This window comes from Xenopus tropicalis, chromosome 2 (assembly GCF_000004195.4).
Source record: "Xenopus tropicalis strain Nigerian chromosome 2, UCB_Xtro_10.0, whole genome shotgun sequence".
Lineage (NCBI taxonomy): Eukaryota > Metazoa > Chordata > Amphibia > Anura > Pipidae > Xenopus > Xenopus tropicalis.
In genome coordinates this window covers 66,859,266-66,881,386 of record NC_030678.2, presented here as the reverse complement: position 1 = coordinate 66,881,386, position 22,121 = coordinate 66,859,266, and the positions used below count along the sequence as shown (strand labels likewise).

Below are 22,121 nucleotides of genomic sequence, written 5' to 3'. Positions count from 1 at the left end.
TTCCTAACCCAAAGCTTTCTTTCCCCCCCCCCCCCTCCCCTTCCTTTTCCCCTCTCTTTCCTTCCTCTCTCTTTCTCTTTCTTCCTCCTTACTCTCTACCTTCTATTTAGGTAGAGTACAAGTTATGGTTCTCTAAATTTGTATGGCCTGAAACATACATTTGTACTGTTAAAACATGTGCAATGGCTACTGATACTTTGTTTGTTTCCCTTTCTTCGGAAAAAATAAAAATTGTCAAATTTTAAAAAAAAACCATAGGGGCACATTAACCCTATGGGTCCCTACATGAATGTTCACATCTGACACTTTGGCTGTTGCAATATAAGCACCCGGTATGTGTATTATGTGTCATAAGATCCTCTAACAGTACAAAGACCTTAGAAAAACATAATATAATTAAAGTACACATTCTGGGGAAACAAAAATGGGTAAATGCACCTTTCTACTGCAAACTACTAAACTGCAAAGCTATGCTAAACATACACAGTTTTTATGAAATGTATATCACAAAACAAAAACTGTAGTACCGTGTTAGCCAGTGTCAAAAATAATAATAAAAAAACAACAAAACACAAATACAAGAGTATTGTAGAAATGATACCTATATTGGCTAACAATAAAAATACATTGCAAGCTTTCAGAGCTCTAAGGCCCCTTCATCAGGCAAAATACCTAAAAATATATAAAAAAAAGTTTTCATTTTACCCCATTAAATGCGCCACATTTTGTATAATATATTCTAAATATGAATGCCAGGGGTCTTACTGAGCAGTTTTATGCACAATATGAATAAATTTACAAAACTATGTGGTGTACAGAGGCATCTAAATGAAAATAGTGAAAATATAAATTTTCATGTTTGAAATTTCTAAAAAAAATCTGCTTTTTACACCATTATATGCCCCACATTTTGTAATGTACCAACATAAAACATTCTAAACATGAAAGCATGGGGTCTACTGAACAGTTTGATGCCCAATATGCATAGATTTAAGTGTGTGGTGTGTAAAAGCACCCTAATATATAGCAGACAAAATTTCCATGGATAAAAAAAAATAAAAAAAAATGAGTATTGAAGAAAATCACTAAAGTCCAAAAACCCCCACTAAAATCAGTGCTTTTTATTTCACCTAGTGTAATCTGCATTCAGAACCATGGTTTGAAATAAACTAAATACATTTTAGAAGAACTTCAAAAAAGCGGAGCACCACATGATTTAAAAATAGAAACAGTCTTTATTCAATCACTTTAAATAGGCACAAGTACATCCTACGGACTTACGCTTGACGCGTTTTTCGTGGCATCTCGCCACTTCATCAGAAGCATAAGCAGTCCTTAAAGGGGAGGAGATATATATACCCAACTAGAAAGTTAGAATAGAACCTCGCACTAAGGCTTATATATGGGTGCACTCGAATGTATTCAGAGACTGATTTTAATGGATATAGAAAGCACACACTTAATCGAGGCACACCATCTAGTAAATATAAAACTTTGTTTTTATTAAACTTGCTTTAAAAAACTGATTAAAATAACATACAAGGGAAGAGATGGGGAAGGTTAAGATCAATGACTCTGTGCTTGTTAGGCTTAATAGTTACAATTCCAGTAGCCTGTATAGGCTTGATACAGTTGCAATAACTACAACAGATTATCAGTATTCCCAAAACCGAAACAATGTAGCAACTTTAGGGACTAGGCTCCGCTATTATAAGGGCTACTGTGAGACCCGAACTTACATACTTTTCTCCACTAGGGGTCAGGATCAACACACCGAATCTCCCATTAACGGCTGCAGCTGATACGTATTAACAGGATGGAATTTCCCTAGTGAGAACGCATACGATCGGTAATCCAAACTATCGGTCGGGTGCAATTGTAATATAGATTAGCGCAGGTTTATCCTACTGGGTACACTGGGGGTAATCAAGCCTCCCAATGAGGTTAAATATAATCATAGCCACCGATCGTACTGAATGTGCTGGAGGTAAGTCTCTCAGGAGTGACCCTCGATCCTACCAGTGAGGCTAAATAAGGAAAGCAGTGCCCCCTCACCTAGGTATCTACCTTTCTACGATCCGCCAGTCACAGTCATATCTACGATGCACCAGTCATTGGTGTACAAATTGAGCTGGACTCGTAAGGTTACCTACATGTATACCGGCGTTAGGTGCCTCTACTTATGAAGGGTACTGTCCGGACTTGCCCCTACTAGGGTTAGTTCTTCGATAACACCGGCAGTTACGGGAACAGCGTATTTGCCAATTGGTCTCCCCCACATGAGAGACCCTGTCCCCCACTCAAGAAACTGCCCACAAAGGATGACACCCGTATCTCCCCAATTTACATCATACACCCCCGAGGCAAAGTCAATCGCACAAGGAGAGGGGATTTTCCGATCTCCAAGATCACTACAGATCACTACAGATCCTTACACCTTAGCAATAAAAACTGCTATAACTCCCACATTCAAATCACCAACGCGCGTTTCGCAAATTGCTTTTTCAAGGCGGATCATCCGTCCAGCTCAAAACGCGCGTTGGCGTTGTGACCCTGTGCTTGTTGAAATCTCGTGCTGATGTACAACCGATGAGGTTGTAGGCACGAGAGAAGTTAGGGATATGTAATGTTGAAAGCACCAATTTATAGCTGCTAAGGGACAGATAAGGCTCTAACGCTTGGTGAACTCTTATGCGTGAGTACTAGCGTGTGGAAAGGAACGCGCTTGATTTTGGCATACACCGCTATGGTGATTTGAATGTGGGGGTTATAGCAGTTTTTATTGCTAAGGTGTAAGGAGGGCCTGTAGTGATCTTGGAGATCGGAAAATTGTGGGTAGACCAGCACTGCAATCCATTCCTGCTAAATGGACGGGCCGTTCCCGTAGTTGTTGATGTGCAGTTAAAGGAACAGTAACACCAAAAAATGAAAGTGTATAAAAGTAGCTAAAATATAATGTGCTGCTGCCCTGCACTGGTAACAGTTGTTCGTTTACTTCAGAAAGTCTACTATAATTTATATAAATAAGCTGCTATGTAGCCATGGAGGCAGCCATTCAAAGGAGAAAAGGCACAGGCACATAACAGATAACAGATAAAACACTATTGTATTCTACAGAACTTATCTGTTATCTGCTATGTAACCTGTGCCTTTTCTCCTTTTTTCCAGCTTGAATGGCTGCCCCCTTGGCTACACAGCAGCTTATTATATAAATTATAGTAGTGTTACTGTAGCAAACACACCAGTTTTACCAGTGCAGGGCAACCGTACATTATATTTTTATTACTTTAAAGCTCTTTCATTTTTTAGTGTTACTGTTCCTTTAAGTCAACTCCCCTCTCCTTGTGCGATTGACTTTGCCTCGGGGGTGTATGATGTAAATTGGAGAGTTACGGTTGTCGTCCTTTGTGGGCAGTTTCTTGAGTGGGGGACAGGGTCTCTCATGTGGGGGAGACCAATAGGCAAATACGCTGTTCCCGTAACTGCTGGTGTTATCTAAGAACTAACCCTAGTAGGGGCAAGTCCGGACAGTACCCTTCATAAGTAGAGGCACCTAACGCCGGTATACATGTAGGTAACCTTACGAGTCCAGCTTAATTTGTACACCGATGACTGGTGGATCGTAGATATGACTGTGACTGGCGGATCGTAGAAAGGTAGATACCTAGGTGAGGGGGCACTGCTTTCCTTATTTAGCCTCACTGGTAGGATCGAGGGTCACTCCTGAGAGACTTACCTCCAGCACATTCAGTACGATCGGTGGCTATGATTATATTTAACCTCATTGGGAGGCTTGATTACCCCAATTGTACCCAGTAGGATAAACCTGCGCTAATCTTTATTACAATTGCACCTGACCGATAGTTTGGATTACCGATCGTATGCGTTCCCACTAGGGAAATTCCATCCTGTTAATACGTATCAGCTGCGGTGTGTTGATCCTGACCCCTAGTGGAGAAAAGTATGTAAGTTCGGGTCTCACAGTAGCCCTTATAATAGCGGAGCCTAGTCCCAAAAGTTGCTACATTGTTTTGGTTTTGGGAATACTGATAATCTGTTGTAGTTATTGCAACTGTATCAAGCCTAAACAGGCTACTGGAATTGTAACTATTAAGCCTAACAAGCACAGGGTCATTGATATTAACCTTCCCCATCTCTTCCCTTGTATGTTATTTTAATCAGTTTTTTTACAGCAAGTTTAATAAAAACAAAGTTTTATATTTACTAGATGGTGTGCCTCGATTAAGTGTGTGCTTTCTATCTCCATTAAAATATATACCCAACTGACCACACTGATCAGTACCAAGTGAGATTATTAGATATAATTAACCCTTACCTCCCACACATATATAAAATTAAAATAAGAACAAACTTCAATACAACATAAAATCAAAAAACAGAACTTCCTGTTTGGCGCCGGTTAGGATGGAGGCTCAGGGATAAAGCTCCTGTTTCTCACGGGTCAAAAAATCTGCATTAAAAAGCTGCTGTTTATAAAGTTTCTACACATACACCTTCCCCCTGAGGTGGAAGAGAAGCCGAGGTAGTGACAGGCAGACTTTTAACAGTATCTGCATCAAGTTTGCAACAATTGTTATAGGCTGTATCCAAATGGCCTCTGCCTGACCCTTGTCCGTCGAGTTTGTAACAGTCTGCTTACATAGTTCGAAAAGCCCCTTTGTGTCTTGAGGTGGAATTGAAGCCTGACACAGTATCAGGTAGTTTTTTTTTACCATTCTCCTCATCGAGTAGCAACATTTGTAACAGTCTGCTGACATCATCTCCAATGGCTGCTGCATAAGGCACTTCTGAGGTACTGTTTTAGCTGCTTAGTCCTGTTCTGAACTTTGGAACCATAGTGCTTTTTTGCTCATTATTCATGAAGCTACTCTGCCTTTTCATATAATACTTGAATGTGATTCAAATATTACTCTGTTATATTGGTTTCTAAGTTAGTGAACTGTGTGTATATATATATATATATATATATATATATATATATATATATATAATTTTTTTTTTTTCATCATCATCTATGGCTTCTAAAACAAATGTTAAAACATATGAAAAAGGATACAGAAAAAATGGAAAGCAACAAGATTCAGATGCTTCCAACATTTCTTTACCTCACAAACCCACTTCTCTTAAAACCCCTCTGACTGAGGACTATTCTCTCTTTGCAGTGGAAGTTGCCAGGCTCATCAATCCTGTCATTGAGGTTACTATTGAAAAGGCTATTGATAAATTACAAATAAACATTACCAACATCTTTGAACAACTCAATCAACCACGAGAAACGTCTTGATGAATTTGATTTAACAGTTTCTCTAATTCAGAATGATACACTGATCTTGCAGTCTCTGTTGGACCTTCTGGAAAAACAGGCACAAGAATTAAAACTGAAACTAGACGATCTTTCCAGAATGATTCTCTGTATAATCTTGTCTCCTAAACAATTCCTCATAAACTTGGACTTCCTCCAGAATGTGGCAATTTCAAGATTGAAAGACTACACAGGATTGGTCCATTAAAAGACATTCAAAACCCAAGACCGAGAGTTGTAATTGTCAAATACTTAGACTATTCTGAGAAAAATTGATTGTTTCAAGCATACAAAAAGTGAAAATGCTAGATTTAGAAGGAAAAAGAATCCTTATTTTTCAGGATTATTCATTCTTCCTTTCTCAAAAACGTAAAGAATTCTCAAAGGTCTGCCAAGCGCTGATAAACAGCAACATCAACTTTTCTCTAATGTACCCTGCAAAACTCAAAATCGTTTTGCCTTCTGGTACAAGAATCTTTAATGATCCTTTAGAAGCATCCACTTTTGTCAACTATCTGTAAAGAAAGGAAGTAACCAAAACTTCTCTTGATGGAAAAATAGACAATACAACTAAAATCCACTCTAATAGCCAGAGAGCCCGCAAATATGATAAACCACGCCATTCTAAGATTTCCGAAGAGCTGAAGCCTACTAAACTACAAACTCACTCCAATTCCAGATCAAGATCAAGGTTTCCTCATCCTCCAAGGGGAATTAACCCCTCACATATCATTATATAATGCCAAAAATGAATACTTCTCCTGGCTTAAACAACAAATTTTTTCACTTCCCCATACTAATCTAATTTTAGCAGGTGACTTAAATGAATCTTATTTATGGTCCCTTGACAGAACTGACTGGAAATTTAAAGATCATTTCAAAAAATCTAAACTTTTACATGAATTCTTTAAAGACACTGGCCTAAATGATACTTGGAGAATTTTCCATCCAACAGAGAAAGACTTTACCTTTTTCTCCTCTCCCCACAATATAGGAACAAAATTATATTTTGACATCAAATAATTTACTAAGTAAAATTATAAGAGCTGATATAGGTAACATTGATATATCTGACCATGCACCAGTTTCTATCCAGTTCTCCAATTCAACAACATCTAAAAGTTTTGTTTCTTGGTCCTTCCCTAGTCCTTTGAAAGATAACCCTGACCATTTAGATAATCTCCCATTGTTTTGGGAAACTTGGAAAGCTGTGATTAGGGGAGAGATTTTATCTTTTAGGTCTCATTATTATCGTAAGGTACAAAAAAACTTTCTAAACCTAAGTAAAAGGCAAAAAGATTTATATCTTCGCCTTAAACAATTTCCCTCTATGGAGAATGCTTTAAAATACAAAAAAGTTCCTGAAGACCTCAAGGCCTGGATTGACTTTAGAAACACTTTTTTTGCTTCATATTTACATGCTAAATATAGTAATTTAAATAACAAAGCTAATTATATGCTTTTCAATCAAACAAAATTACATGATAGACATACTAAACTAATTAGAATTAAAGATAAAAACAATGTATTAACTAATGATCCCAATAAAATAGTTGATATATTCAAAAATTACTAGGAAAAGCTATACTCACATAACACTCATAATTATTCTGAGACAAAGACATTAGGGTTAATTCACTAAAGTGCGTTAATTTTTATCGCATGCTTTTTTGCGTTAAAATAGACGCGACAATTAGCGCGCGATTCACAGTATTACCGCATTATTGCAGTATTGCATGCGTTAATTAACGCGCTATCGCATGCGTTAATTTTAACACAGAAATGAATACTAACGCATGATTCTGCGCGCAGAAATGAATACTAACGCATGATTCACAAACACTTAGACGCGCTAAATATCGCATTAGTCTATGCGAAAATTAACACCTACTTGAGGCAGGCGGTAATTATAGAAAAGTACAGTTAATTAGCTTTTGGCAATAAAATATGGACTTAGCAGTGTTATTTAGAGATGTAGCGAACTGTTCGCCGGCGAACTAATTCGTGCGAACATCGGGTGTTCGCGAACGCGGAACCATTTTGGGTTCGCCGCGTTTTTTCCGCCGCATTTTTTCGCTTCGGTTTTTCGCATTTGCGTATACATAGGAATAGCTTGCGTTTTTTTTTGGCGTTTTTTTTACAAAGTATTTTTCAGATAAATTTTTGCTTGATCCCCCTCCTGCATGCCACTGTCCAGGTCGTGGCACCCTTTAAACAACTTTAAAATCAGTTTTCTGGCCAGAAATGGCTTTTCTAGGTTTTAAAGTTTGCCTTCCCATTGAAGTCTATGGGGTTCGCAAAGTTCGCAAATATTCGCGAGTTTTGCCGAAAGTCCGCGAACGGGTCCACGAACATTTTTGGCGATGTTCGCTACATCCCTAGTGTTATTTATTCAAGTATGTGTTGCCCCTAGAGTTATGCAGCCTCCAGTTTGCAGGGAAATGGTCATTTTTAATACAGTAATTTTACAAAAGTAATGGCATTATTATGGTACTATAGCGGCGCATATTTTGTCACGAATATTTAGTTGCCATAATATTCCCTACTATAGAGGCGAATATTTGCACAAATACATTACAAGTTATATTTTGGCGACTATTCGGTCGCAACATGAAGTCGTTGGAATCTCGTGATAGGTGCGACTTGCGGCCATTTTGTCTCAGAGCCTGCAATGACACATAGAGCCAACATGCCTGGGGTATCAGATCTCCAACCAGAGGAGAGGCGCTACATCTGCCGCTACCTCCTGCGCGAATCCTATGACAGGCAGCCGCTGGGGATCGTAGGGGTCCATGAAAGGAAAAAGGTAATCCTCCGCAGGCTGATGCAGAGGTTGGAACATCGGTTTGCCCTCCAAATGGACCTCAGACTTCTCCAGTGGATATGGTCGGATATTAAGCGCAGGAGTCCAGATTTAAATCGCTGAAATAGCGGAAAGTAATTATTGTACTTTATTAGGGTTTTAAAGAATACGTTAATTAAATATATTTATTATATTATATTATTATTATTAGATATGGTACTCTCAGCAGGACATTGGGGCAGAAAAACCAAAGATTTTACCAAAGCTTGCCAGTTGCTTAGATTTCCATCTTATCATTAAGTCATAACAGGATTCTGGGAAGAAATTCCTTAAGGCTCCTAGAAAAGTCCCATTTACATGGGCTTTGTCCCATTTACATGGGTTTATCCTATAGGCTAAAGCTCACCCACTGGGTTTAAAGCAGAAGCCAGGATAATAGCTGATCAGATTCCCAACTACAGACCAGTTTCGCCCTTTTTGGGGCTCATCAGTGTAGTGCAGGGTTTTCTGATCAGCTTAGGTAGAGCCAGGAGTGGGGATTCACGAACAAGCTAATTGGGTTGAGGAGACCGCCTCATACGTATGCAAATAAGTATGCAAATAGTATGGCAGCTTTCTTAGCCTTCCCAAACTTGCCTGAGTTAAAAATAAAACTTAGCAGTAGTATGCATAGTATGAGTAATTTGGGGAAGGACCACGAATGTTTTAGGGGGCCCTGGCTAACAATGTCTGTGTGTCCTTTGTACTGATGTGAGGGTTCACAGCGGGAGGGGCCATTGGGGGCGTGGGAGGAGGGGGGCCCAAAAAATGTTGTTGTGAGGGGCCAGTTGGGAATCTGATCAGCTATTGTCCTGGCTTCAGCTTCAAACCCAGTGGGTGAGCTGTAGCCTATAGGATAAACCCATGTAAATGGGATTTTTTTAAGAGTTTGGAATTCATTCCCAGAATTCCTTTTGTTTGCTTTTGTCTGTATGAGGCAGTCTCCTCAACCTTATTTATTTGTTAATAAGGGGAGAACATTTTTCCCAGAGAACAGATGCCCATTCCAGTGCTTTGCCCTCCAGCATGTAGAGGACCAAGGAGGAAGCTGTGTATAGGTAGTCCAATATTCAGTATCCAAGGGGTTAACAAAGCTTAGCAAAGTTATATTCAGGCAAAAGATCAGGTCAGGTGGAGCAGAGCGCTCCTGACAAAACTTATGTCTAATGATTTAAATTTAGTCGGACTAAAGCAGCAAATACAATAGATTCAAGTCCCAAAATCGCACATTACAGCATTACTGTACAAGTACCCTGCTGGTGACAAAACACCCAGTAATACTACTGAATGCCCTTAAGTGAATTACAGTGAGTAATAAGTGTGTAAATGCATGAGTAGTCTGTTCTAACATGACAATTCACATAGGGCATAATTCAAAGGTTCTTTGTTCTCCATTGGGTGCACAATAGCTTAAAGGCACAAAAGCAAAGGCTAAGCCTCCCCAAACCTGCTTCGCAAAAAACAAAACCTCACTCCGTCTCTGCACTGCCCTGGAAACCTTCTGTACCTGCAAGCCGATTATGCTGTGCTCCAACTGGATCTTTCTTCTTGTGGATTCTCCAATCAGAGCACAGCTTTCTTGACAGACAGTAAAATTGACCAATCAAAGCACAGATGCGCACAGGGATCGGGAGATTTTGCAAACTGAAGGCAGTGCAGAAATGAAGACTGAAAAGAAGAATCTGCAGACTGTAACTTTACCTGAGAACCAACTCTCAACTTTTGCTGCAGATTTTATTCCACTCCCACAGGTACTATATACAGGTACTGTACACAGGTGCTATACCCAGGCGCTATACCCAGGCGCTGTATACACAGGTACTATACAGTTCTAAAGGCTAAATCACTAGTTGAAATTAAATTGTTTTTTTTGCCTTATCCGACATTTATAATATCCCTATCCCCTACCCTAACATATGAATGGTTAACTCTTTCCCCCTGAAAAAACTCATTGTGCTTTTATATATTTGTTGTTTTTTGAACTTACTATTTTGTTTTTTTTTTACTTTTGTCATTGTTTTGTTCATTTCTAGTTGTGTATTGGTGCCAGTGTTATAGAGCCAGGGCCAGAATATCTGCCATCCGTACCCACTGCTTCTGGCATGTAATATGCCGGTTTTGTAAATACAGACTGCGTCTCGCTGTATATAATGTGCCTGGGATGTCAGTACCCTGTCTAGAAAACTAACGTAAACAAATATAGAGGGGAGGTTCATTTTTAAGTTAACGTTTAGTATGTTATAGAATGGCCTTTTTATATTTTTATAGTGCTTGAGAAATTTTCCTCTCTCTTCTGCCTCTTTCCAGCTTTCAAATGGGGGTCACCGACCCCGGCAGCCAAAAAGTATTGCTCTGTGAGGCTACAATTTTATTATTATTGTAATTTTTTATTTCTTATTTTTCCATGCAGGCCCCTTAACTATTCATATTCCCATCTCTTGTTTAAACCACTACCTGGTTGCTAGTATAAATAAGACCCTAGCAACCAGATAGCTGCTGAAATACCAAATGGAGAGCTGCTGAACAATAAGCTAAATAACTGAAAAACCATTAAAAATAAAAGAGGACCAATTGCAAATTGTCTCAGAATATCAATGTCTACATTATATTAAAAGTTAATTTAAAGGTGACCTACCCCTTTAAGCTAACTGATCACAAACACAAATGGATGGAGAACCCCTAACAGAAGCGCACGTATGAATACTTTTACATCCTAAGCATTTTAATGTAAAAAAGCCCTCCCACCACACTTTTGCACAGAATCCCTGGGAGTCAGTGGGAACCGCAAGAGGTAGTTAGGGGGTTAATTTTTTACACCAGCAGCAAATCCACTAAGTCTCACATTAGCTGTAGGTCAGACTCTGTATGGCCCGTCTTTAGCTTCCCCAAACAAAAAAGTCACCATCCGCCTATGACCCTACCTGCCATTGCCCTTAAAGACTGAAGGCAGCATGAGCAGTTTTGCTTGTCTCCACACACTAATGTCAGCAAGGTAGTTTATTCACTGGTGCATGCTATTTGCCTAAAACAGAGCAGAACAGAAACATTGAGATCCGTCGGGATAGGTGTCGGGAGAGCTGGTGTCTCATTAGCTGCCCATTGTTCTATAGACAGGCTGTCCAGACTTGCCTCTGTTTGCATATTTTGAAATTCTAGAGGGGAAAGGGAGTTTGACATTATCTCAACTTGCAGTGAAGCAGTAAGAAGAGACCAAAATGAAATAGGAGCACTATTAACTGGTATAATTTGAAAACATGTTTCCCCCTGTATTCTTGTTAGGGCTCATACACACGGGCAATTCACCCTGTGTTGCCCTGTGGTGGAATTCTCCTCTGTTCCACTGCAGGGAAGCACAGGACTAAACACAATCTATTCTTTCTTATAGACCTGTACTGTACTAACACAGGTGCATGTAAGCCTTGAAGGCAGGTGAAAAGCAACATGATGCCTTTCACCCACGTTCAGCACTTACATACACTTGTGTCAGTACAGGCTGAAAAGCCGAAAAACTCCACTGTAGGGGAATTCAGGGTGAAATGCCCATGTGTATGGGGCCTTAGACAGTCAATTACTTGAAGGGCCAAAATGGGACATAACTGTTAAGTTAGTGTAGGGAAGTAGTGCTGGGTCCCTGCACATACCCCCCTCCTGCTGCTGTTCCCTGTAGGGGAGCCGGCACTGAGAACAGCAAGCTCAGGGCTGCAGGAAGTTGCAAAGCAGCCTGGGAGAGGAAGTCAGGGGGAGGAGAGAGAAAGTCCCAGAGCTCCAGAAGCTGCACGTGGGCTGAGAGAGAGGAGCTGCACAAAGAAAAGCTGGCTTTTGGAACAGGCTGGTACAGGGAAGGCAGACCCTGTACCTGGAGAGACAGAGATCCTGTGAGGAGTCCTGACTGGAGGAACAAACACCTGCAGGGGAATCCCATATGAGTAGCTAAAGAGGCTAGTAGTCGCACTGCATGTCAGTAGGTGCTGGACTCGCCTGAAGATTCAGTGTGAATCACCCAAAGGGATCCCTGGAGTGAGTATCATTAAAGTGACAGTAATAAAGGAGCGCTTGAAGATTTAAAGCATATAAACTTTCCTTTGGACTGAGCTAAAGGACGTTACACAGTTAGTAAGACAGCTTGCGCTGGCAAAGCTAGTTAGTAAGGCCCTTATTGCCACTTTGATAGGAGTGTTATGTGTATTAGTTTCCCCTTTATTTCAGATAAAAGTTATTTCGTTTATCAAGTACTGCGTGTGCATTATTATTGTTCCTAGTGGGGCCCCCATAGGTGCACTCCCGGATCCCACTAGGTGGAGGCACTGCGCTAATAAGTACCAGGTACCCAGTCTCTCCCAATACCACTGCGGAGTGATTCAGGTTTGTCCCGTGCCATCAGGTAAGCGCCACACGTGTAGTGTAACACTGTCAAAAGTGCCCGAAGCGGTGAGGATAGGGTTACATTAGTCTGCTTTTAATCTTGAGCATGCAGGTCAGGACAGTTTCTTGCTCTTGTTCTTGTTGCCGACTAATAGGTTAGAAAGATGCAAAAGAGGAAGTTGTGTTCCATCTATTACATTAAACATCCATTCACTGCAGAATTTATAGATCACATTTTGGCTAACTAGATTAAAAAATGTTTTTTGTTTTTTTTATTTTGCACAGCCTAACTATTTACCTAGTTTTATTTTTACACTGCTCTTTCTTTAAGACAGAATGAAAAGTAGTACACAGCTCAATAAAGCATAGTATCACATGCAGCAGTGCAGTGCTGACTCTTGCTGACTGGGAGCAACCTTTTATACTCAAAGTTCCCAGAATGATTTGCATTTGAATGAACAACACATTTCACTGGTGAAAAAGGGCAAATCTTAGCTGATTCCCAAACTGAATATTTGACAATAGAACACTATATTTATTCAGCATAAAGCTTTACCATGCCTGGGTAAACAGCCCTAGAAGCTCCCTCCATTTAAGATAGCAGCTGCCATTGTAGCTTGGTCTCTGTAGCTTCTGTGCTGCTGGTAGCATAGATCACACATTCTGATGGGAGGGGGAGTGAATTCTTATGGGAGGGGGGAGAGCTGCGCAGACTCTGGCCCAGGAATGAAGTCTGATACCGCAGTACATGTGTAGACAAAAGAAGACAAGAAATCCTTTGTTTCTTTTGATAGAGGACTCGGTGCAGCCTTTTTTTGTGAGTGCTTATGGCTGTATTTACATAGACCTTTCTGATAAAGCTTACTTTTTACCTTTCCTTTACCTTTAACAAACCCAGAGCATACAAAACAATTTGTTAAAAAAAAATCAGGTAAAAAGTATTTTAAGCAAATGTTTGAAGTTTGCAATAGGTTTCAAAATGTATTGCACAAGTTAAAGGTTTAAGGCTTAAAGGAACAATTCAGTGTAAAAATGAAACTGGGTAAAATAGATAGACTGCACAAAATAAAAAATGATTTCAGTATAGCCAAAATGTAATTAATAAAGACTGGAGTGGGCAAATGTCTAACATAATAGCCAGAACACTACTTCCTCCTTTACAGCTCTCTAAGCTGACTCTAAAATGTCAGTAACCAATCAGTTACTTGAGGGGGGGCCATATGGGATATAACTTTCAGTTAGTTTGGTTTTTCTGAGAATTGTGTAGGACAAAAAAGATTTTTTTTTTGTTTGTGCTGGCCAGCAGATGTAGAAATAGTTAAAATTGCAAAAATGTTTGCACATAGGGAGAAATTAAAGAGTATTTTCTGGTCTGCAGGGAGCAATATATCTTGAAGGTGACAAAGAACCCAATCTGCCTGTTCGGTTTTGACCCAAACAGTTCGGTTTTTCTAAGGCTTGTTTGGGTCTCAACTGTCTTTTCAGTTGTGAAACCCGAATATCTGACCAGTAAATTAAACACATTTAAATATTAGGGCAAGATTCCCTATGCTGCTCTGCGTGCCTGCACTGAAAACCACAGTATCCGCCTAAGTGCAGTACATACAGTGGAGCGGATCCAAGGTTGGCCTGAAAACGTAAAAGCGCAGGCGTTTTTCAGGCTGACCTCTAATTCAACATGCTTTATATGGGTTTAGCCACTAGCAAAGGTGGCAACCTTAGGGCTGCAGCACATGGAGACTGTGGAGTTTGAGTGCTGCTACTGTCTGGAAAAATCGGTGGTGATTAAAATAGCGCTGTACAGTATGTCTGTCATGACTTCTGATAACATTAAATGTTATATTGGTTGACCATGGAGGTGACCGGGGGAGGTCTGCTTTTCACTGCTTCATGTATGTCACTCAAGGTGATTTTCATTTGGCATTATTAAGTGGCATTTTAAGTGTCCTGACTGCTGGCAGACAAAATGACCACAGACCTCATAGCAAACCCTGAAACTACAGGTGGTTATTAAAATGCTCTAATGTGCTATGTCAGACAGCTTCAATGTATAATAGTAAGTGGCATAGGTGATCTTTTTGTAGCATTTTTCTGGCAGCTAAAATACACAATTGAATTGTAGATCTGGACATGGAAGATTAGATAACATTAAAAAGGAGAAACAATAGCTTCCTAAAAGGGCTTGCATTGTGCTGTGCTGGCTGTTTAAAAGTATACGATCATGCATAATAAACTGAGATGGCTGCCTACACATAATTATTACCAATGTATTGGTTCAAGAATAATATTCTAAATGGCATAATTAATCATTTGCAATGTACAGAGTGTAATAAAGTATTAAAAATACACCATAAAATCATTGTCACCTTTATAGTGCCTCGTTCTAGTTCTGCACACTTTGTCACAAAAATCCCTATAATAAGTTAAAATGAATAGCTCAAACATAGAATGACTCACCAGTCCCAGCAAATTAAGAAACAGATGAGTGTGCTTGCGGATAAGATTATAGGCCTGACAACATAAATCAACAAAGTCCTGGAAGCGACTGGATGGTTTATCTCCTCCATTGATGACATATGCCATGTCAGATGTGAAGACAAAAGGAGCACGATCACTGCAAAGGTAGGGAGGTTATATACAACCAAAATAATTTAAAGGGACAATATACATGATGCTAAAATGAATATATGTCCAGAAGTATCACCCTTCTATTTATTTAAGACACACCCCTTATTGTTGACACATTTACTGCACATAAATTTCATGGACAGAAATTATTGGGAATCTCACTCTTTGTCACTGACCTAAACATTCATTATTCTACACCTATGTAAAGAAATATCAAGCCAATCTTCATAATATCCAGGTGGCACCTGGAGCTGAATTCTGCAAAATTAGATTCAGAACCAGAAAACTACTGAATATGTATAAGTAATGTGTATTGGAAAGTTGCTTAGAATTATACTATGTAACAAATTCTGGTTGGAGAGCTCCTTTAACATGGATTTATGCTGGGCAAGTTGTAATTATCTGTAAGACTTATTATTATTCAGCAACAGTAAATCAATAAAAAAAAATAAGAACACACTTTAAGGAATACCTTCTGATTTTGGAAAAAATCTGGTACTGGGCATTTAACAATAAATTCAATACCTGTCTTTGATCAACATCTAAAATAAATACAGAACACGTAACCAAGATTTTCAGTTTAGAACAACTGTATCTTTGCATTGTGTTTAATTATTATTACTAGTTGGTATACAGTATATATATTTGACCCATAGAGTAGGAGCTATATTATTGGCTGCACGCATTATCACAAGTGTAGATTAGTATTCTTACCGCTTAATGTTGCCAAACATCTGCGCATGTCCAAGAAAGCGGCCAAAGTCAATATGAAACATATGCCCACTTGTCTTCAGCATGATGTTGTCATTATGCCGATCACAGATACCCAGTACATATGTTGCTACACAGCATCCAGCACATGAGTAGATAAAATTCACAACTGCCTGCCGTACAAAAAAGACTGCATCACTGTTTACTGAAAATGAAAAAAAGGTATATAATAATTTATTGAAGCATCACAAGTAAATTATCCAAGACTCGAGAAAGCTATAGTTATAGCAAACCAGTCGTTTCAAAAAGAGTTGGCGCTTAGTAACCAACTCTTTTTGAAACAATTTTTGAACACTTTAGGGTTAGTACGGAGGAGGGCAGCTAAAATCAATCACTATATATTGATATTAGAAATACGTTTTTTTGTATCTATTCACTGGTGTGGTTTTTTTTTTTTTTTTTTGAGCACAGATAAGGTTTACATTTATAGCAAAACAGTCGTCAAGGTGTTTGGCGGCAAGTCCTGAAGGTTGGGGGGCCATGTTGGGGGACATTGCATATCCTTGATTGGACATGTATGGATGTTGATATTGAGAGGATATAATAATAATCTCAAGCAACTGGATTACAAGTTCAGGAGTAGGCACATGATACTATTTAACTCATTGTTCTATTGAACTGTGGGGAAAAAAAAACTCCTTTGGAACTTTTATTAACATTTGAAATAATTAAGACGGACAGGTACCATATTGGGTGTCTAATACAACAATAAATTTACATTAGGGCATTCATGCACATCTTTTTTTCTTTGGGCATTTTTGATATTTTATCAAATATATCAATATATATATATGCTATAATTTGGGGAATGTTATTTTGTTATAACCATGTGTTATATGTGTTATACATGTGTACTGATGTGCTATAAGGACATATATGCATATTACACGAATGTTAAAAAGGTGATTAATACAACATGGAGGGGCGCTCCTTCTACTATTGCTGCTTTGTTTTTATGGGGTATGTACATTTTAAAAGAATTTTTATGTTTTGATAGTGGGGAAATAAAGATTTTTGCTTTAACCAATTTCTTGCTTCAGTGATCAAAGCAAGGGTTAAGTCCCATTTAAATTCAGGTTCAATAAATTATCCAGAAGCAATCTGATTGAAAAGCTTGGACTTTGATGGACTTAAGGTGAGCTCTACTTGTTTGCTGAGGTCCCATGTGATGAGTCAGATCAAGGCTGATGATACAGTGGGCCCAAGAAACTTTTTTGGGTGAGGACTGCATAAATGCACCAATGCGTTGATACCCAACCGAAATCGCGCCGCCGCGTGTGCCATGGCGGGTCACGGCAACTCGGGGAGATTAGTTGCCCGTGACAAGGGAGATTTGTCGCGGGCGACTAATCTCCCCGTGTGCCAGAGCCCTTAGTTGTTTTTGCAATTGTTTTTTTTTTGTTATTTTACTTATGATAAGCAAAAGGCATCTGTACAAATACTTCCCTACCCTAGCTTTTACTTTACCTTTGGGGGTAAACCTACTGAGCTGGAACAGCCGAATTCTGAGATTTTGTAAATAAATCTTATGGAGGTTGTTGGCTTTCACTTTTAGCTAAAGACCAAAAGTGGGGATATTATGGGTACAGTTAAAACACTGGTTTTTGGTGCCTTGCCTGAGTCTGTGCCTTGTAACATAAAACATGTCAGGCTTTTTATAGACATGTAATACTCAATAAACATATGTTTTTACTTTATTTGAACCGTCATTGCTAGTATTTTTGGAGTGCCTGTCCAAGTTTTTCAGTTATGATTAATCTACTCATATAAGTAAATCTTATATTATGGTGGTCACTGCATTGTCTTTGGAGAACAAAAAGCCCCACATGCTCTTCCTTCCTTTCTGTCAAAAGTTATAAGGTGGCACAAAGATGGAGAGCTCAAACCACCTATATGAAGTCCATTTATGGAAGCATCAGGTGCTAATCCAGAAGACCTCTCTCCTGCCAAGTGGTTAAAAATCAATGTAAAAAATCCAGCAGTCCCCCCACTTTACCAGCTATGGGCACAAGCAACTAACTGCCAGGGAGCACCTTGGCACACTCTACTAACTAAGCAAAAAAACAGCCAACTCCTTCCAATCATCGCACTACAGCGCTCGGTGATATCCACTGCCCATAAACTGATAAAGTATACGGGCCACCCACCACAAACACCACTATGGCACAATGCCACTTTCCCCAAGTTGGCAAAGAGTAATCCCCCCGAAATATGGCGATCCCTCGAAATTACTACCCTAGGAGATATCTGGGAGAACGGCCAAATCGTTCCATTTCTGAGCCTGCATAACACCAAACACTTGCCACTAAACCAATGGCTAATGTACCATAAACTTAGAACAGCCCTAACAGCGAACCTGCCAGCAGCGAGTCTCGAGGTTAACGACTCCCCGATGATAGATAGCCTGCTAAACCCCATGCAAAGAGGCAAGCTATCTCTCCTGTACAAACTGCTCAGTAAACCCACCTACGGAGACACTGAGCTACGCTCTAGAACCCGTTGGGAAGAGGAGCTGGGGACAATTTCAGATGATCAGTGGGAGTGGGTACTGAACACCCCTCTGATAGTATCATTCTCTCAGAGACACAAACTTCTACAACTTTACACAATACTATACAGTACAAAGACTCCATACAATGAAGGTACTCAATTCCCCCTACTGCCCTAGATGTAAGACTGAAATAGCCACACTGGTACATACACTATGGGGATGTCCACAACTAAGAATCTACTGGGATGGGGTTTGTGAATGGTTAACGAGCAAAATTCCAGAGTGGGGCCCTAGTGATGCCAGAAAATGTCTCCTGGTACTTGACCTCAATGCCTCTTTGGATCTACACACGAAAATCTTTATCACCAAGGCACTGTTCCAAGCTAAAAGGATTTTAACCCTCCACTGGAAAGATATAGCGCCTCCCTCTATCCAAGAATGGAAAAAAGCAATGGAGGACCTAGCTTCACTCGAAAGAACCATACTGGACAAAAAAGGACAGATGCTGAAATACATCCAAATCTGGCGTCACTGGGCAGACAACATATAACACTTAACTCTAGTAAACCTACCACAAACCCTACCCCACAAACTATAACCCAAAACAGGCCAACATGGTACTTATAAGGGGAGTTATGCTAGAGGGAAAACCCTTGCATGAAAATAGTATAAATGATTGTAAGTCTGAAATATTATAAGCTTGTTTACTTTAATGCACAGTAATTACTGCATGTATGTACCCTGCAAAACTATTCAATAAAAACAACGTATTGAGCAAAAAAAAAAAAAAAAATCTAGCAGTACACTGGTAACTGTAGAAATGTGTTTATTTAGCCTTTACACATGTACAAAGGTAAACCATTTCACAGCAATTCTTCTATTTATTTATTTACCGTGCGTTCCAACGTTTCGGGCCCTCCTGGGACCTTTAAGGTCCCAGGAGGGACCGAAACGTTGGTTAGTCTTATTGGCTAACTAAGATCATAGCAAGCTTTCAGAACATCAGCTTGAAAAGGAACTAAAATGTTCTGAAAGCTTTCTATGATTATCTTAGTTAGCCAATAAAGGTATCACCATTATACCACTTTTGTTATTTTTTATTTCAAAAGGGTTACCCTGTAAACTTGCTGAAGACAAAGCTTATTTGAGTGTGATATACAGTAAATCACATTTGAGTGTGAAATAAATGGACATTTATTCAACTGCTGTGGTGTGGCCTTAGCGCATGGGCGATCCCTTATCCCCTGAACTGGTGCTCGGATGTTGGCATATGCACTACAGAAAAGGCCACTTTATTTTACCTGTGACCTTTGAAAAACTATAGCTCTCTGTTGCAATAGAGGAGTTGGTGCACCTGTTGGCAAGTGCCACAATCCAACTTCAGCAGAGTGTTACAGTTCAGCAGGAAACTTCAGGTGCTCAGTTAAAGCTACTGACTGAGGCAGTGCAACAGCTAACTCATGGGAGGGAGCAAGCAGCCATCACCCCAGGTAGTCAAGGGGTTACCGGGGCAAGTGATTACCTACAGAAATTAACCCCCAGTGATGATGTTGAAGCATTTCTAACTACTTTTGAGAGAACAGCAGAAAGAGAGGAGTGGCTCCAGGATAATTGAGTTGGCTTCATTGCTCCTTTCCTGTCTGGTGTACATCAAAAGGCTTACCTTTCCGCTCAGGATGCCATGGACTATAAACGGCTTAAAGGGGAGATTCTGGCTCGCCTTGGGGTAACTACAGCAGTTAGAACCCAGCGGGTGCACAACTGGACTTTTCAAGCAAAGCTTTCCCTTCATTCCCAGATGCATGATCTGGTACAGCTAGTGACCAAATGGCTGCAGCCTAAATCCCTGTCGGGCCCCCAAATTGTGGAGTGGGTTGTGTTGAACTGGTATTTTCAGTCTCTTCCCTTTGACCTCTAGAGGTGGGTGTGCAACAGAGACCCAAAAACAGCAGAGCAACTAGTCGAGATGGTGGACTACACTACTACTACACTGTAGCCGAGGAGCTACTTGCCCCTGCCAGTCGCCGTGCGTCTGCTTCTTCACGTGAGATGAGATCACCTACAACCTCAAGAAGAGGGCCTCTGCGGACCCCTGGAACCAGCATGAAGGACAGCGAAAGGGTATCTTCAGTAGCTCCTCCTGTATCAGAGCCAGGCCCCACAACACCCCAGAGGTCTGGGGGTGTGCAGTGTTGGCAGTGGGGACACATTCGGGGGGACACATTCGGGCTTAGTGTCCCTTACAGGAGGAACCAATGCATTGTAGTGCCCTGCAGAGAGTATCCTTTTATGCTCAACAGGTTTGCATTGCATGCCCAGCGGTGTCTGAGGGGTGTTTTGAATGTAAAGTTTATGTGAACAATGTTCCTGGTAAAGCCATGTTAGACAGGGTGCAAAAACTCTTAGTGTAATTTGCATACATGGGGACACTCGCACATATCCACTATTGCCAGTGACAATTGGCACTGCTTGCGGCACCGTTACTCATGAGATTGGTGTGGTAAAAAAACTGGTGCACCAGGTTATCCTTGGGGAACTGTGGGGGAAAAGTACAAATGAAATGAGTCTGAACCAATACAGAGTTACAGGTAAAAACAACACTTTCACTGCACCCTTACCAGAAGGGGAACATGTGGAACCGTCAAAACAAAATGTTTTGAATCATGAAATGTTAAAAAGTGTACCTGATGAATAGGTTGTGTCTGAGGATTCAAGCCAGGAGACTGAGCTAACCTCTGGGGGGAAGGGGGGAATTTTTCTCTGACTTACAAATGTCATAGAGCACTGAGCCCAATGAAAAGGTCTGGGTAAAACCATATTGCATCCCTAAAGCTTGCAGACGAGCAGTGACGTATGAAATAACAAAAATGTTGGAATTTGGAGTCACAGAGTGACTGGTCAAGTCCAACTGTACTAGTCCCCAAGCCCAATGGGACTATACGGTTTTGTAATGATTACCGGAAGTTGAATGAGGTATCCAAATTTGATGCCTACCCTATGCCCCGGGTTGATGTACTTATTGAGAGGTTAGTACCAGCCAGGTTTATCACCACCCTTGATCTTACTAAAGGGTATTGGCAAATACCTATAACCCGAGAGGCTAGGGAGAAAACTGCCTTCTCCACCCCAGAAGGGCATTTTCAGTATAAAAGGATGCCTTTTGTGATTCAGACTGCCCCAGCTACCTTTCAACGGGCAATGGACAAATAATAGCTCTCCCACTTTAAGTTCATATCAGCTTACTTAGATGACATTGTAATTTTTAGTACTGATTGGGAATCCCAACTGCCAAAAGTCCAAGCAGTGCTAAACTCCTTAAAAACAGGTAGGTTCACCGTAAATCCAGAAAAATATGCTATAGCGATGGAGGAAGCCCGATACTTAGGGTACATTCTAGGAAGGGGAATGGTAAAACCCCAATTAAACAAAGTGGAGGCAATTCTGAATTAGCCTCAACCACTAACTAAGAGACAGGTAAGGGCCTTCTTGGGCATAGTGGGCTATTACAGACGGTGTGTGCCCAATTTTGTTACCCTGGCTGCTCCTTTGACAGACTTGACTCAGGGCCAGAAGTCTGTCATGATAAAGTGAAATGACAATGCAGAACAGGCCTTTAAAGAACTTAAGTCTACATTGTGCCAACACCCCATCCGATGTTGGCCTTGGGGATGTGCTGTCGCAGAATGTCAATTGGGGAAGAACAC

The 22,121-nt window shown here is 40.3% G+C and overlaps 1 protein-coding gene across 2 annotated transcripts in view; it reads right to left on the bottom strand.

Annotated features, from left to right (window-relative positions):
* Positions 1-22,121, bottom strand: part of pik3c2b (phosphatidylinositol-4-phosphate 3-kinase catalytic subunit type 2 beta) — a 318,516-nt gene that overhangs the window by 64,770 nt on the left and 231,625 nt on the right. Inside the window, exons 10-12 of one of the 2 annotated variants that reach the window (XM_031896849.1) lie at positions 15,870-16,039; positions 14,985-15,141; positions 7,785-8,245 (exon numbers count right to left, since the gene is read on the bottom strand). In XM_031896849.1, the coding sequence (XP_031752709.1) occupies positions 8,081-8,245; positions 14,985-15,141; positions 15,870-16,039 (492 nt within the window). In that variant the 3' untranslated portion in view covers positions 7,785-8,080. Of the gene's footprint in view, positions 1-7,784; positions 8,246-14,984; positions 15,142-15,869; positions 16,040-22,121 lie in introns of those variants that run through there. The other variant, XM_031896848.1, reaches the window with a different exon arrangement.